Source organism: Theropithecus gelada, chromosome 5 (genome assembly GCF_003255815.1).
Source record: "Theropithecus gelada isolate Dixy chromosome 5, Tgel_1.0, whole genome shotgun sequence".
Classification (NCBI taxonomy): domain Eukaryota; kingdom Metazoa; phylum Chordata; class Mammalia; order Primates; family Cercopithecidae; genus Theropithecus; species Theropithecus gelada.
The window spans coordinates 148,660,067-148,672,570 of record NC_037672.1 but is presented as its reverse complement, the minus strand read 5'-3'; the positions used below and the strand labels follow the sequence as shown (position 1 = coordinate 148,672,570).

The following is a 12,504-nucleotide window of genomic DNA, read 5'->3' as shown; positions in this document are numbered from 1 at the left end:
CTGCAGGGTAACCGGAGCTGTTTCCCTCCCCAGCTGAAAGAGGGGGTGATGACTCACTTACCCCGAAGATGACAGACACAGCCACATCATTGAATCTAGAAAAGCCTAAATACAGCCAAGCAGACTCCAAAGAATATGCCACCAGGGACAAGAGTGTTGACACCAAGCAACACGCTGAAATGGTTCTTTGAGAGCCACGAAAGGCAGGGTTGTAGAAAAATCCAGCATGGCCCCAGTGAGACTGTGGAAGATGTGCTTGCGAGCCCTTGAGTCAGCACCCTGGGCTGCCGTAGGCTTGTGTTTGTCTTTATAGTCAGCCTCAGGATGTGTCATCTTACTTACAACTTCATTCTCTCCAGCTGGTTCTTCCACTTTTAAAATCATAATCCTTTGTTTCTGACATCATGGAAAAGGTGAAGGTGTCGCCAAGGGACAAAGAAACAGGAAAGATGTGACTACAGCTGGTTGTTAAGTGGATTGTTTTTCAAGAATTTTCTGTTAAGTGGCTGGTAAACTAGAAATGACCAGGTTTGCTTTCTGGATGAATTGCCTGTAAAATAATTTCCCATGATAAATATCTATATATCCCATATGTAATACTACTTTAAAGCTAATAGTATCTAAAACCATATTGACTGGTTTTAGACTGGCCAGACTTACTGAGGTGCAAAGTAACTCACCTTCTAACTACTGTTGAAGGAAAATCCATTTGGCCAACATCGTCAGACACCATATTTCAGCTCCGTGCAATTTTCAAATTGATTTTATTCTTCATTTTATAAAAATTGCATCCAGAGTTTGCTAGCTTAAGGGTGCTTTTACAGTGAGTCTATACACTAGAAAAGTAACCAAGTTTTGTTCTGGTAAAGTTGAATAAAAAGATGTATCATCTAACTCTACTTCTGTAAAACCAGCCGTTCATTTCTTTTGGATGCAAGGGATGAGGAGCTTTCAGAGGGGAAGATGCTCTGGGCTCAGAGCCATGTGACCCCTCAGGATTCTGCCCAGTAGGGAGACAGTGCAGGGAGGAGTGCCAGCCTTGGGGACCCACAGGGGTTCTGTCCCCAACCCATCCCAAAGCCCAATTTCCTGTGGAATAATTTCCTTTTCAGGATAAATATGTATTAGTTCAGGTTTCAGGCAGATCTTGGAGGAAGGCAGCAAATCCTCACTGCCTCTGTTGCTGTTTCTAAGCTCCAGCCAGAAAGCTCCTATTGAGCAACTCAGGTTCCTTCCACGTGGGGACGATTTGGCAGTGGTGGTGTTCGGCGCACTGGAATGTGACTACAATTGGAATTGATTTCTTGACAACACACTGCCTGTGTCCCATTCGTGCAGATGCAGCCTTTTAGCTGTGCCGGTCTGCTGTCAGCTTGTAGTACCTGAATTTGGATTTTGATTATTCGGGGGAAGTTGTTATTCCCAAATTGGTTTCCTTCAGCATCTCCCCTGCAGTTACTGCATCGCAGAGGATGTAAGGTCATTTTCACGTTAGTCTGAATATCCCCTGAATGGAACTGGTGCCTGAGTTGAACTCACGATCTGTCTACTTTCCGGCTTTGCTGTGAACATAGCACAAGTGAAATGGTTGGGACCAAAGGTTTGCTCAGATTGTAGCGGCTCCCAAGCCCTGCTGGGGAAATGACCCAGGAATAACAATTGTGGGGACCAGAACAGGGCCCTGGACCCCTAGTTGTATGTTGCTTGGGAGAACACACCCGTGGTGTTTGTGGGTCCATTTCAGAGCCTCTGCAGATCCCTGTATTCTTGCCAGCAGCAGTGGAGGCCCTGCATTGTTCTAGCTTTCTCCTGACACTCTCGAGGGGGTGGTCGTGTTTCCTGTGCCAGCCTCACACCACCAATTAACTTCCTTTTGTTTTCTCCACTGACGAGGCCTCTCTAAACGAGTAATTTTTCTGTTCACAGGAGCACTCGCGGAAAGATTTTTGCAGAAGCTTCTTGTTTCTGTGAAAAGCGGAAGGGGCACCAATTCACATCACCCACCCAAGCCACCGCCCCAGTGAACATTCTAGTCCTTAGCCTTGTCCTGACGCCTGCTTTCTGGCTGAGAGCCATCACTGTCCTGGGCCTCTTTGCTTCATTGCCATCCCCAGCACTAGCATTTGGTGTTATTTTCAGGGCCATTTTTTTACATAGCTGTTGTATTTGAGTTTTGTTGTTCTCACTTTGTAGGAATGACCAAATCCACAGGAATAATGAAACAGCAGGGCCTGCGTTGATTCGCAGGTGATGAGCCTCCTCCAGCGTCTGCACACATGCTCAGCAGCTGCTCAGCCCAGCACCCCGCTGCACAGGGGACGGATGCAATTCCAGTGTGTGCCTCTGCAAAATGACACCTTGTGACATGGGAGAGCCTTGTCCAGTGGAAACCCCTGTGGTTCCATTTGCAGATGCAGAGCCTCTGTGTAGTCAGCAGCTCCCATCACAGGCATGACCTGCCCAGTTAGGTAGGAGTTACTCTATTAGAGGAATTAGAATGCAATAATAAATAAAATACAATATGCTTAATACCAAACCAGTATGAGAAATAACAGGATTTGTCCTGATCAGGATTGTGCAGTGTCCAGGTCTGGGTGTGCTCACAGGACCTCTTCTGGGGCAGCAGTAGCGTGGGGAGGGGATGCAGAGGCAAGGCAGGGGGCGGGAGAGGGGCAGAGGAGCTCTGGCCGCCCTCTGTCCCCAGGGCCCAGCACGGTCTGTGCGGTGGGCGTGCAGCTGTCTTCCTTCCTGGTCTGGGAACGGGTGTGTGTCGTGCCACAGCTGAGTGCCACGTGGCCTAGGTGTACACTGGCAAAGGCAGAAAGTAAACCTGTCATTTTCTCCTTCTGATTTCAAAGTTAATTTCCTTGCAACATTTTTAATACGTTAAGAACCTTTGAACAGCTGGCAGCTCTCAAATAGAATAATGGAAGTGTGGAACAGCGCTTTCTTCAGATGAGCTGGCTGCCTCCCATTGCGCCTGGCACTCCTAGGTGCTGGTTTCAGTCCCCAGGCAGGCAAAGACCATGCCCTTTCCTTCCTCAAAGGCAGAGCCACGCAGAGGTTAAAAGCACAAACTGCAGAGGTTGGTCCTAGTTCTAGTGCTCTCTTGCTGTGGGACCTCAAGCAAGTTAGTGCCTCGTGTCCTCATCTGTAAAAGTCCTGAGAGTGCTGAGCTCAGACGGTTGGTGCTGGGATGAACTGAGGTAATGTGGAGAGTGTGTAGACGGTGCCTGGCGCCCGTCACCGCTGCTGCTGTAACTCTGGTTATCACTGTCCTCAGCAGCAGCGGCGGCCTCACGCAGCCACCCACAGGGCCCGGTGCTGAGCTCTGTGTCTAGCACATATTCAGTAGATACTCTTGAGCACCTCTGACTAGCCCAGAATGGTTCATCTGGGGTCCCTTGTAGCTGTCGGAACGCTCCCTGTCACATAACCAGCTGTTCCTCAACTTGCATTCTTCTGGGCTGCTTTTTCTTCTCCGAGTCTGCCACTGGGCAGCTGGCTCTATCAGGTTTCCTTCTCGTAAATAAATATAGTCCACCTCGTTTCTGGCCTATCATCAGCTTCACAGGGTGTGTGACTTAGAACAAGAAATGCAGTTGAGAAATCAGCCTTCATCGTATTCCAACTGGAACGTCTTCCAGCATTTGCATTTGATCATCTCTGAAGGTGGGATGCAGAAGACGGCTTCAAGGCAGGTTGCGCCCAGGGCCTAGTGCAGGGTAGAAAGGTTCCTTCCCTGAGCAGGCAGTGGCGGTGAGCAGGTCCCTCTGCTTTGCCTCACACCAGCATTGATCACCTGACTAATCATTAGTAATCAAGGGCTCCTGTTAACGTCTGAGAGGCGGAGCTGGCCGTGGCTCTGGGTGTAAGTCAGTGCTTTGGGAAATTTGATTAAAACGTGAAAAAGATGTTTCCCAGTCATAGAGCTGTGGAGATTGTCAGGTATTATACAAAAGACAGGACCAGTCATGCCTGCTGCTTTAGCCATCTGAAGGAACAGTTAGAGTCGCAGTCAGCCAGGGGACTGGGCTGTCTGTGTCGCCGAAGTTGCAGTTCTGTCGCATGTAGGGTAGATTGATCCCGAGGCGAGTGCTTGCTTGTGGCTTTTGAGGAGGACGTTAGAGGTCCGCTGCTGCCGTGGCCTTTCTGCATTGCTCTTCATATGATTTTTATGTAAGGGAATTACCGGCTCACTGTTTTTCTGAGAAAACCAGATGGCTGCACTGACATGTTCACCAGAGACTTCTGAGATTCGTGCCAGGCTTATTAGCATTTGCCAATCTCATGGAAAAACTAAGAAGACGAGGAAACTAGAATGTGTGTGTTTCTTCCCTGAGAAGCGGCTTCTGCTATGAAGAGCAGAGCGGGCAGCCCATGTGCAGCTTTTATTGATCCATCATTCCCTGGGTGGCTGCGGCTCAGCCTCCTTCAGCCCCGCTCCCTATAGCTCACCCTATCACCACCACAGATTTTCCTGTCTGCTTTAAATTGTGGACTGAAACCATGTATCCCCTAGTGAAGTACAGTTCCAGCTCAGAGAGGCTTCATCACAGCACTGACATGAAAAGACAAACAGAAATCTGACTTGCCGTGTTAGCCATCCAATAAAAAAGCCACCCAAGGGTAGAGGAATAGATATTCGTCACGTCCCAGCAACTCAGCCAAGCCTGTGAGTCTGTGAGTTTAAGTGCAATATTTCTAGGTGGATTTAGAAAACTCTTTCCCTGGCAAAGCAAAGAGTTCTCCTGACAGCTCGTTTTACCAGTGGGCCAGCCTGTCTGGGTTAGAACAAAGGGAATTCTGCCCGTCTGATTTGGGCCAGATAGCAGTTTTCTGCTTCCCCCGTGATTTGTGTACTCTTGTGGAAGTTTGAATACTTTTCCGTAAGTTAAGCAGAACTTCCTCTTCATGTTGCCTGGCTCTGCCTTTATCTGTAGTCAAGCCTGGGCTGCCGAGGTGGCCTCTGCCCTGGTTTAGCATGAGCAGAATAATAGCACTGGCTTGAAAAGAGATTCAAGAGATGATTACAGGATTATTCAGTAGGCTTGTCACCAGAGAATTTATCTGTTACAAAGAACATGTAGGGTTTTTTGTTATGGAATTTCTGCTGTGCCTGTGTGTATGTTCCAGCAGCTACAATAGCTACACTCGGAGAGCACTTTTGGTAGTATATCTTGCTTCTTCCCAGTATCTCATTTTTTCCAGAAGGTTCTTTTGGTTAAGGAAGGGTCTCTGAAAGGCGCAGGGGTAGGAGCCTTAGGTGCAGTGTGAACTTAAAAGGAACATTTCAAGAAAAGTGTAGTTTGATTTGAATTTCTGCGGGTAAGGGAAATCTGCTACTTAAAATGTATATCCTCTGAATTTGGAAATTTCAGCCTTCCCTTTCTGAGCAGCACAGTTTTAATTTTTCTTATTGAAATAGTAGGACTTAGCTAAATTTCTTGATTGTGTCAAATCTATCTGAGCTGGCAGCAAGCTGTAGTATAGAATGTGGTAGGTGCCTCAGGGCTGATCATATGCGTAGTTGTAGTATTTAAAGGTGAACATGGTATGATAAGAATGTGTGCTCTTGTGTGATTTCCAACACACATACATGCTGACAGGAGACCCCAATGCCGTCTGCTGATATTAGGTTGGTGCAAAATTACTTTTGCACCAGCCTAACACCGAGCATCTGCCATGGCCCACATGGACTTAGCTGTAGCTATTCCTTTAAAAAGGAGAGCACAGCCCTGACTCGTGGGGCTGACAGTCCAGAGGGGGAGAAGTGGTACAGTCTTAATGGAACAAGTCTCCAGCTGATCATTTTCCCAGAACACGATGAGAGGCAGGGCCTGTTGTACCTGGCTCAGCTCAGAAGGCTGGGAGGCTGCTGCCCCATCTACCTGTTATTAAGTGGCCTAAGTGGGTGACATGTGTCCCTGTTCTCCCTCATTTTGAAAACATTTCAGAACCATTCCTGTCTACTTCTTGTCATGATGTGAAGATCAATACAAGTATGATCCACTTTTGATTTTTCACAGGTAGAATATTCTGTTTGTTCTTTCTTGATTTTGTTTTGTTTGTTACCCTCTTTTCTAGCAATTACTAGGACTTCAGCAGAGGACAGGCCTGGAAAGAGAAAGGGCATTAAAGTCAGGCCAAACATTTTAGGCCTAGTTTACAGCTCAGGGATGGAGACTGTGGGTTACACACAGCAGACACAGAGAAAGCAAGTGAGTTTGGAGGATGTGGAGTTTTACCATCCCTCTGGTCTGCAAAGTCGGGGCTCTCTAAAATGCGTTTATCCTTTTGAGAAAATGCTATGTAAATGCACAGCGACAGTAGTAGAATAGTTGTCATTAGCTGAAAGTGATCAGAATTTTCTGGTGACATCTCAGGGTTTAGCAAAGAAAAAGTGGCTGTCTCAGAGGAGGCAAAGGGTGACAGTTTCAGATTTGCCTTCAGAATGCTGATCTTTCATTTTTGGGAAGGCTTTATGTAATTTTCTTTTTTTTTCTAACAGAACGAAGTCGGCCTACTGGAGTTCTTCCAAAATGTGATAAAAGAAACTAGGGCAGAGCCAAAAAAGGTGACTAGTTGGGTCCTCAACACTTTTCTGGGCTATTTAAAGCAACAGAACCTCGCTGTCAGTGAGAGGTGAGTGAGGTCTGGGATTTCTTTCTTCCTTTGTGATGCACCCTGTCCAGAAGCGCTGGAAATAGGGCAGGTCCATTTTCTGGCTCCCCCTGTTCTCCCTCAGGATATCCTGACATGACACAAACATCCCCTGTGGATTCCACATTCTAAATATGTTCTCTAGCCCATGTAAAAATATGTTTATTCCTTCAAATCTGTGACTGTCCACTGTGTCCTTCGCACTGTGTGGGAGGCTGGGGGCACGAAGATGAACGAGACAGACATTTACAAACTCGTGGAGGATACAGATCTGTGAGGGGGCAGCCACCCCAGGGTGATCCTGTCGCGCCAGAGGCATGCACGGGGTGCTGGGAATGCACAGAAAGGGGAGCTGAATGGACGCTGGGGAACCAACCAGGGTTCCCCTCGGGAGGGCGTGTTTGAGCCATGCCCTGAAGACTAGGGAGAGCTGTCCCACAGTGGGAGGGACAGATCGTGCAGACAAAGCAGAGCGGTGTTCAGCTCAGACACCAGCAGGCAGAGCAGGCTCAGGAATGGCAGAAGTTGCAGGGGCCTGAGGCAGGCAGGTGGGAATGGTAGGGACAGAGCTGCGGAGATGACCAAGGGCCGCCTGGAGAACTGTGTCTGCCTTTATCACCAGCTCTTGTAGCCATAGACTACAAGCTCATGCCAGTTTCACACTGAGGAAGTGCAGTGTGGCTCACTCAGCTCAGGCCACTATACCAGCATTCCACAGACTGGGTGGCTTCAGCAACATGTCTTTCCATGATTTTGGAGGTGGGGAAGGTCCAGGATCCGGGTGCCAGCTGACGCAGTCCTGGGTGAAGCCCGCTGCCTGGCTCACAGATGTCCTCACATGGCAGGCAGAAGTGGAGGGGTGAGACAGGAAGGGGGGAGGGAGAGAAGGCCCTCTGGTCCCTTCTTACAGGAGCCCCATTCCCACCATGGGGACCATACCCTTGTGACCTCTTCTAGACCTCATTACTCCTCCGGGACCCCATCCCCTAAAACCATCGCGCTTCAGTATAGGAATTTGGGGTGGGACACAAATATTCAGTGTCTGAGAGCAGACTGGAAGCAGGAATTGCATTTGGGAACCTCCTTCAGGAATGCGGATGAGAAATGCCCCAGGCCTGAGCCAAGGTGGCTGCGGCTGGGCTGAAGTGAGCTAGGCCGAGTTGAGAGCAATTATCTCAACTGGCACAGCTTCCAGATTTCTTGCTTGGGCAGAGGTGAAACAGAGGGCAGGCTTTTTCAGTGCAGGAGGAGCTAAAGGAAGAGGAATAAACTTCATAGGCCGGGGGTGAGGGAAGATGCCATATTCCATTTCAGACGTGCTGACTTCGAGCTGCCTGCGGGCCAGACATTCCCCTCACGGGGCTAACCAGTAGGCAAGATCTATGAGTCTGCAGCTGATAAGATCTTGGAGAGGTTTGCAGTTGAGAGTTCTCATTGGTTCATTATTCAGCTCGTGTTCACTTAGCCTCTGCTGTGTGCTAAGCCCTGTGCCCAGCATGAGAAGCACAGTTCCCGGACAGACACCGGCCCTGAATCAAAGGACAGGCAGCCTTGAAGCTGGTGGCTGCAGCCAGTGACGGGGGTGCTCTGAGAGGGGAAGAAGGTAGCAACTAAGCTAAGAGCTGAGGAAAGGATGAGCAGAGACAGGCCAAGGTTGACAGGGAAAAGTGCCAGACGCGGGGAACAGCACGCGGAAAAATCTGAGGTGAGTCTGGGCATGAGAGTTTGGGGAATCCAGGGACACAGCACAGTGTAAGTGGAACATGGACTTAGCAGCGTCTGTACTTGAAGCTGTTGGACAGATGAGAACTTTCAGGGAGAGTGCAACGTGCCAGGGTGGCTGGGGAACGAACCTGAGGCTCTCTAGCCTTTAACTGGGAAGCATGGGCAGAGAAGAAGGAAATGGAGGCGCGATGGCACAGAAGTAGAAGGAAAACCAGGAAACCGGGCGGGGACCGGTGACACAGAAGCCAAGGGAAAAGCAAGTTTCAAGAAGGAAAGAATGGGCAGTAGGTGTCACTGTGGGGCATCAGGAAGAGAGTTCCCGGGGGCACATAGGCAGGCGGGTAGCAGGGCCCGTGCAAGCTCCCAGGGGCAGGGGGAGTCCAGGCTGAGTGGGTGTGTCATTGTCTCAGCAGCATCCCGGGTTTTGGCAAATAACTCCCAACAGTTGTTTGCTCAAAAAGGTTCACTTTAGATGGTGTCAACTCCATGTTCAGCCGCTGGCTAGGAATGCACACATCCATGTGTTAGGGTGGCCCCGGGAACGAGTTCCCTTCCCGACGCGGCTGCTCTGACCTTCAGTTTCCTGGCTGTAAAATTAAAATGGCAGGACCGGCCTCAGAGAGCTTTTCAGGGGAAAATTCACAGTACAGGCACATGTGGGCCTCAGTGTCAGCCACCTTCTCTTTGCCAGGGTGTGCTAAATGCCAAAGCACCTGCCACCCTCCTGAAGTCCTGTGGCATCTGCTGCCTCTTTGTCTTTTTGTTTTGTTTTGTGTTTTAGACAGCGTCTCACCCTGTCACCCAGGCTAGAGTGCAGTGGCACAATCTCTGCTCACTACAACCTCTGACTCCCAGTTTCAAGCAATTCTCGAGTCAGCCTACTGAGTAGCTGAGATTACAAGCGCCCGCCACCACACCCAGCTAATTTTTATATTTTTTTAGTAGAGACAGGGTTTCACCATGTTGGCCAGGCTGGTCTCGAACTCCTGACCTCAAGTGATCCGTCCGCCTTGGCCTCCCAAAGTGCTGGGATTACAGGCGTGAGCCACTGCACCCGGCCTGCCTCTTGGTCTTTCATCCCTGTCCTCCCGGGCTTGGCCTCTCCTTTCAGAAATTCTGCTGTTTATATTGAAAATACTGTGGCCATTCTGTGGAGGCAGGAGCTGTGCCGAAGAGTTTATGGACGGGATACAGCTCTACCAGAGCCTTCAAGGCTGGACGGGATTTGGTGAGGTAGAGGGCAGTGCCTACCTGGAGCCCAGGTGCAGGAACGGCAAAGAACTGGCATGACTGGGAAGGAGAGGAGCGTAGCTGGCAGGAGCAGAGGGTGGAAAGCGGCCAAGAGCTGTGGCTGTGTGCAGAGCCAGAGCTGAGCCGGAATCGGAAGCCTCTGGAGCGCCAGGGGAATTCAGCCGTGAACTCATCAGGTGCAGAGCCCCGCCCTGCGGTGTGTGGGGATGACCAGGACCCGGTTCTAGCCCCACAGGTGCTGTCAGCCTCCTGGGGAAGACCACAACTTGTGCATAATTTTAATTCAAGGCGGAATGGGATGCTTCCAGTGTTAGAAGTAAACACAGTGCAGTGGGAACAGAGAGGAAGGAGATTCACACTAGCCAGAAGATTCCAGGAAAGCTCCAAGAAGATGAGGTGTTTGTGCTTCTGGAGGAAATAGAAATGCCTTAGCTTTAAACTTACAGTTTTTCTGTGTTGTTGGTTAAAATGTATGGAATTGCTGAACTTTAGTCTTGGAAGAGACCTTAGGGATCTTCAGCTTTTTCATTTAGCAGATGAGCAAACGGAGGCCCTAGGAGATAAGGTGACTTGCCTCAGATGGCACAGCCACAAAAACTGGAAGCCAAGTTGCCTGGCTTGTGATCAACTTCTTTATATGTAGGTCTGTGAAATTAGGGGTTTAACAACCATTTTGGTGGCCTCTAAAGGAGCTGAGAGATAAATTAGCCTGTTGAGTGGACCTGGAGCCCCTGGTATTTACCCAAGCAGTTCATAAGCACTAAAGTTTTAAGAACCTGAAGGGTACCCAGTTCTAAATAAAAGTAGGCTTGGTTGTTCCAAAATCAAGTAAAGAGGAAGCAGGCAACAGTTCTGTTTTACAGTTTAAATGGAACAAGGACTGAGAAGCCAAAACCAAACCATAGCAGCTCTTTTCCTACACAGTTCAAAGAACGTTTAGCTGGACTGATATACTAGGCTACCCATAGAGCAAACATTACTGAACAGCCTCAGCTACTGGGGCTAATGTTTCCAGAGCTTAGAAGGGCAGTAGCTGCAAAACTAGCTAGAGTCTCATAGTGACACCCAGGCAGGGAACACTCTGGAGATCCAATTGGTAGAGAATGATTATGTGAATTAGCATTCATCTTTAAAGGCCTCTCAGAAGGCTGATGTTTGAAGGGTCCAACCTCTTGTTGAACTTGGCTTTTTAATTGAGTATATTGCTTTGAAAGGTTGGTTTACAACTTCTGAATTATGAGTAACAGATTTGGTTTAGTTAAGAAAGTGGACATTGTAGATTTCCTGACCAAGTATTTTGTGGTCAAATTAGGCAGGTACAGCTATGCAGTTGTCCAAGCCAGCTGAGTGCCCCAGTGTTTCAGGTGAGCTGCGGGCAACAATTCCTGAGCACTGGAGCAGGGAAGGATTTTAAACCAAGAAGGGCCTGGAGGCGAGAGGAAGATGTGTCCCACAGCATGAAATGCAGGCTAGCATCCAACGACGGGCTGCAGGCATTGGAAACCTGTTGAGCTCACTGTGGCCAGACCCACAGCAAGTCAGAAGTGGTGGTGCTGGGAGTGCAGAGGGCAGGATGGCCGTGATTAATGTTTGGAAGGATCACTAGGATCTGGTAAGAAGGTACTAGATTTTTCAGGAAGTAGGTGATGAATAAAGCAAAGATAACATGATAATCTGCACTCTGGTACTACCTGGAAGCATGGTGTTGTCACCATTCGAGACAGAAGGTGGGTGGTGGGAAATGCAGAGGAGCTGGTCTGTGAGGAAGACAAGTTTGGTTTAGAAAAAGGATTGGGAAACTATAGCATGTCAGCCTCTGGCCTGTTTCTGTAGAGCCTGTGACTAAGAATTGCTTTTACCCTTGTTAAGACAAAGAAGCATATGTGACAGAGGGCACTCACCAAGCCTCAAATGTGCACACTCTAGCTCTTTCCAGAGCCCCGCCCTGCGGTGTGTGGGGATGACCAGGACCCGGTTTAGAGCACATTGTCTGAGTATGAACGGGCCTCTCAGGAGGTGGTTGAAGTCAGCCAGGGAGAGAAACGGGACCTGAGGCAGCAGCAGCAGCCCTGGGCATCCTCCTCATGACTAGGGGTCAAGTCAGAGGACCCAGCAAGAGGGCACCGGAGCCACCTGGGCATGAACTGCAAGGAGCAGCAGAGGGACAGGCAAGGAAGAGGAGGAGATTCCAGAGGCCCAAGAAGGGGGTTTCACCAGGAACTTTTTGGTGCAGCCCCAGGAGTCAGGGCGCAGCGGATGAGGAGAAGCTGAACGTTTGGCCACAAGCGACGGGGGTGATTTTTAAGAGAAGAGCTTCTGTAGAGGGGTGGGCACAGAATCCAGATGGCATGTGCTTCCTCAGGGTAGCTAGTAGCCACTGGTGCTAGATCCTTATTGTTAAAATAAGGCAAGAAACTGGGCAGACGCAAGTGACTGCGAGGTCAGCCAAAGGCATTGTCAAGATAGGGAAGATGGGAGCATTTGTGAAGCTGTGAGATTCAAGCCACAGGACACAGGAAACCAGCATCTTTGGTTCGGAGGAGTGGCAAGTGTGGGGTTCTGAGTGGGGGTGGAGGGGTTGTCTGATGGAAGAGGAGGAGGAGAGAGTGCCCTAGAAAATTCTCAACTGTGGCTCAGCTGATGTCCTTGTGAAATGGGAGGTGAGGGCATGTGCAGAGGAGGGGAGCAGGAAGGGGGCTGCGTGGAACGGGTGCTTGGTGGGGCACCAGCTAGGGGCACCATGAAATCCTCGAGATGAACACAGAATCCTTATGCGCAGCAAGTACCTCCTAGGGGCCCAAGTCCCAGTGTCTTCCTTCTTCTTGCATCGTATTTTAACAGAAGCAGAGAAGGTGGACTTTGGGC

The 12,504-nt window shown here is 49.4% G+C and overlaps 1 protein-coding gene across 3 annotated transcripts in view; it reads left to right on the top strand.

The window, feature by feature from the left end:
- The window catches only part of GATB (glutamyl-tRNA amidotransferase subunit B), an 86,599-nt gene that overhangs the window by 61,570 nt on the left and 12,525 nt on the right, over positions 1–12,504 (top strand). For all 3 annotated transcript variants that reach the window (XM_025386174.1, XM_025386173.1, XM_025386172.1), the window contains exon 10: positions 6,512–6,645. In XM_025386174.1, coding sequence (XP_025241959.1) covers positions 6,512–6,645 — 134 coding nt within the window. The remainder of the gene's footprint in view (positions 1–6,511; positions 6,646–12,504) is intronic.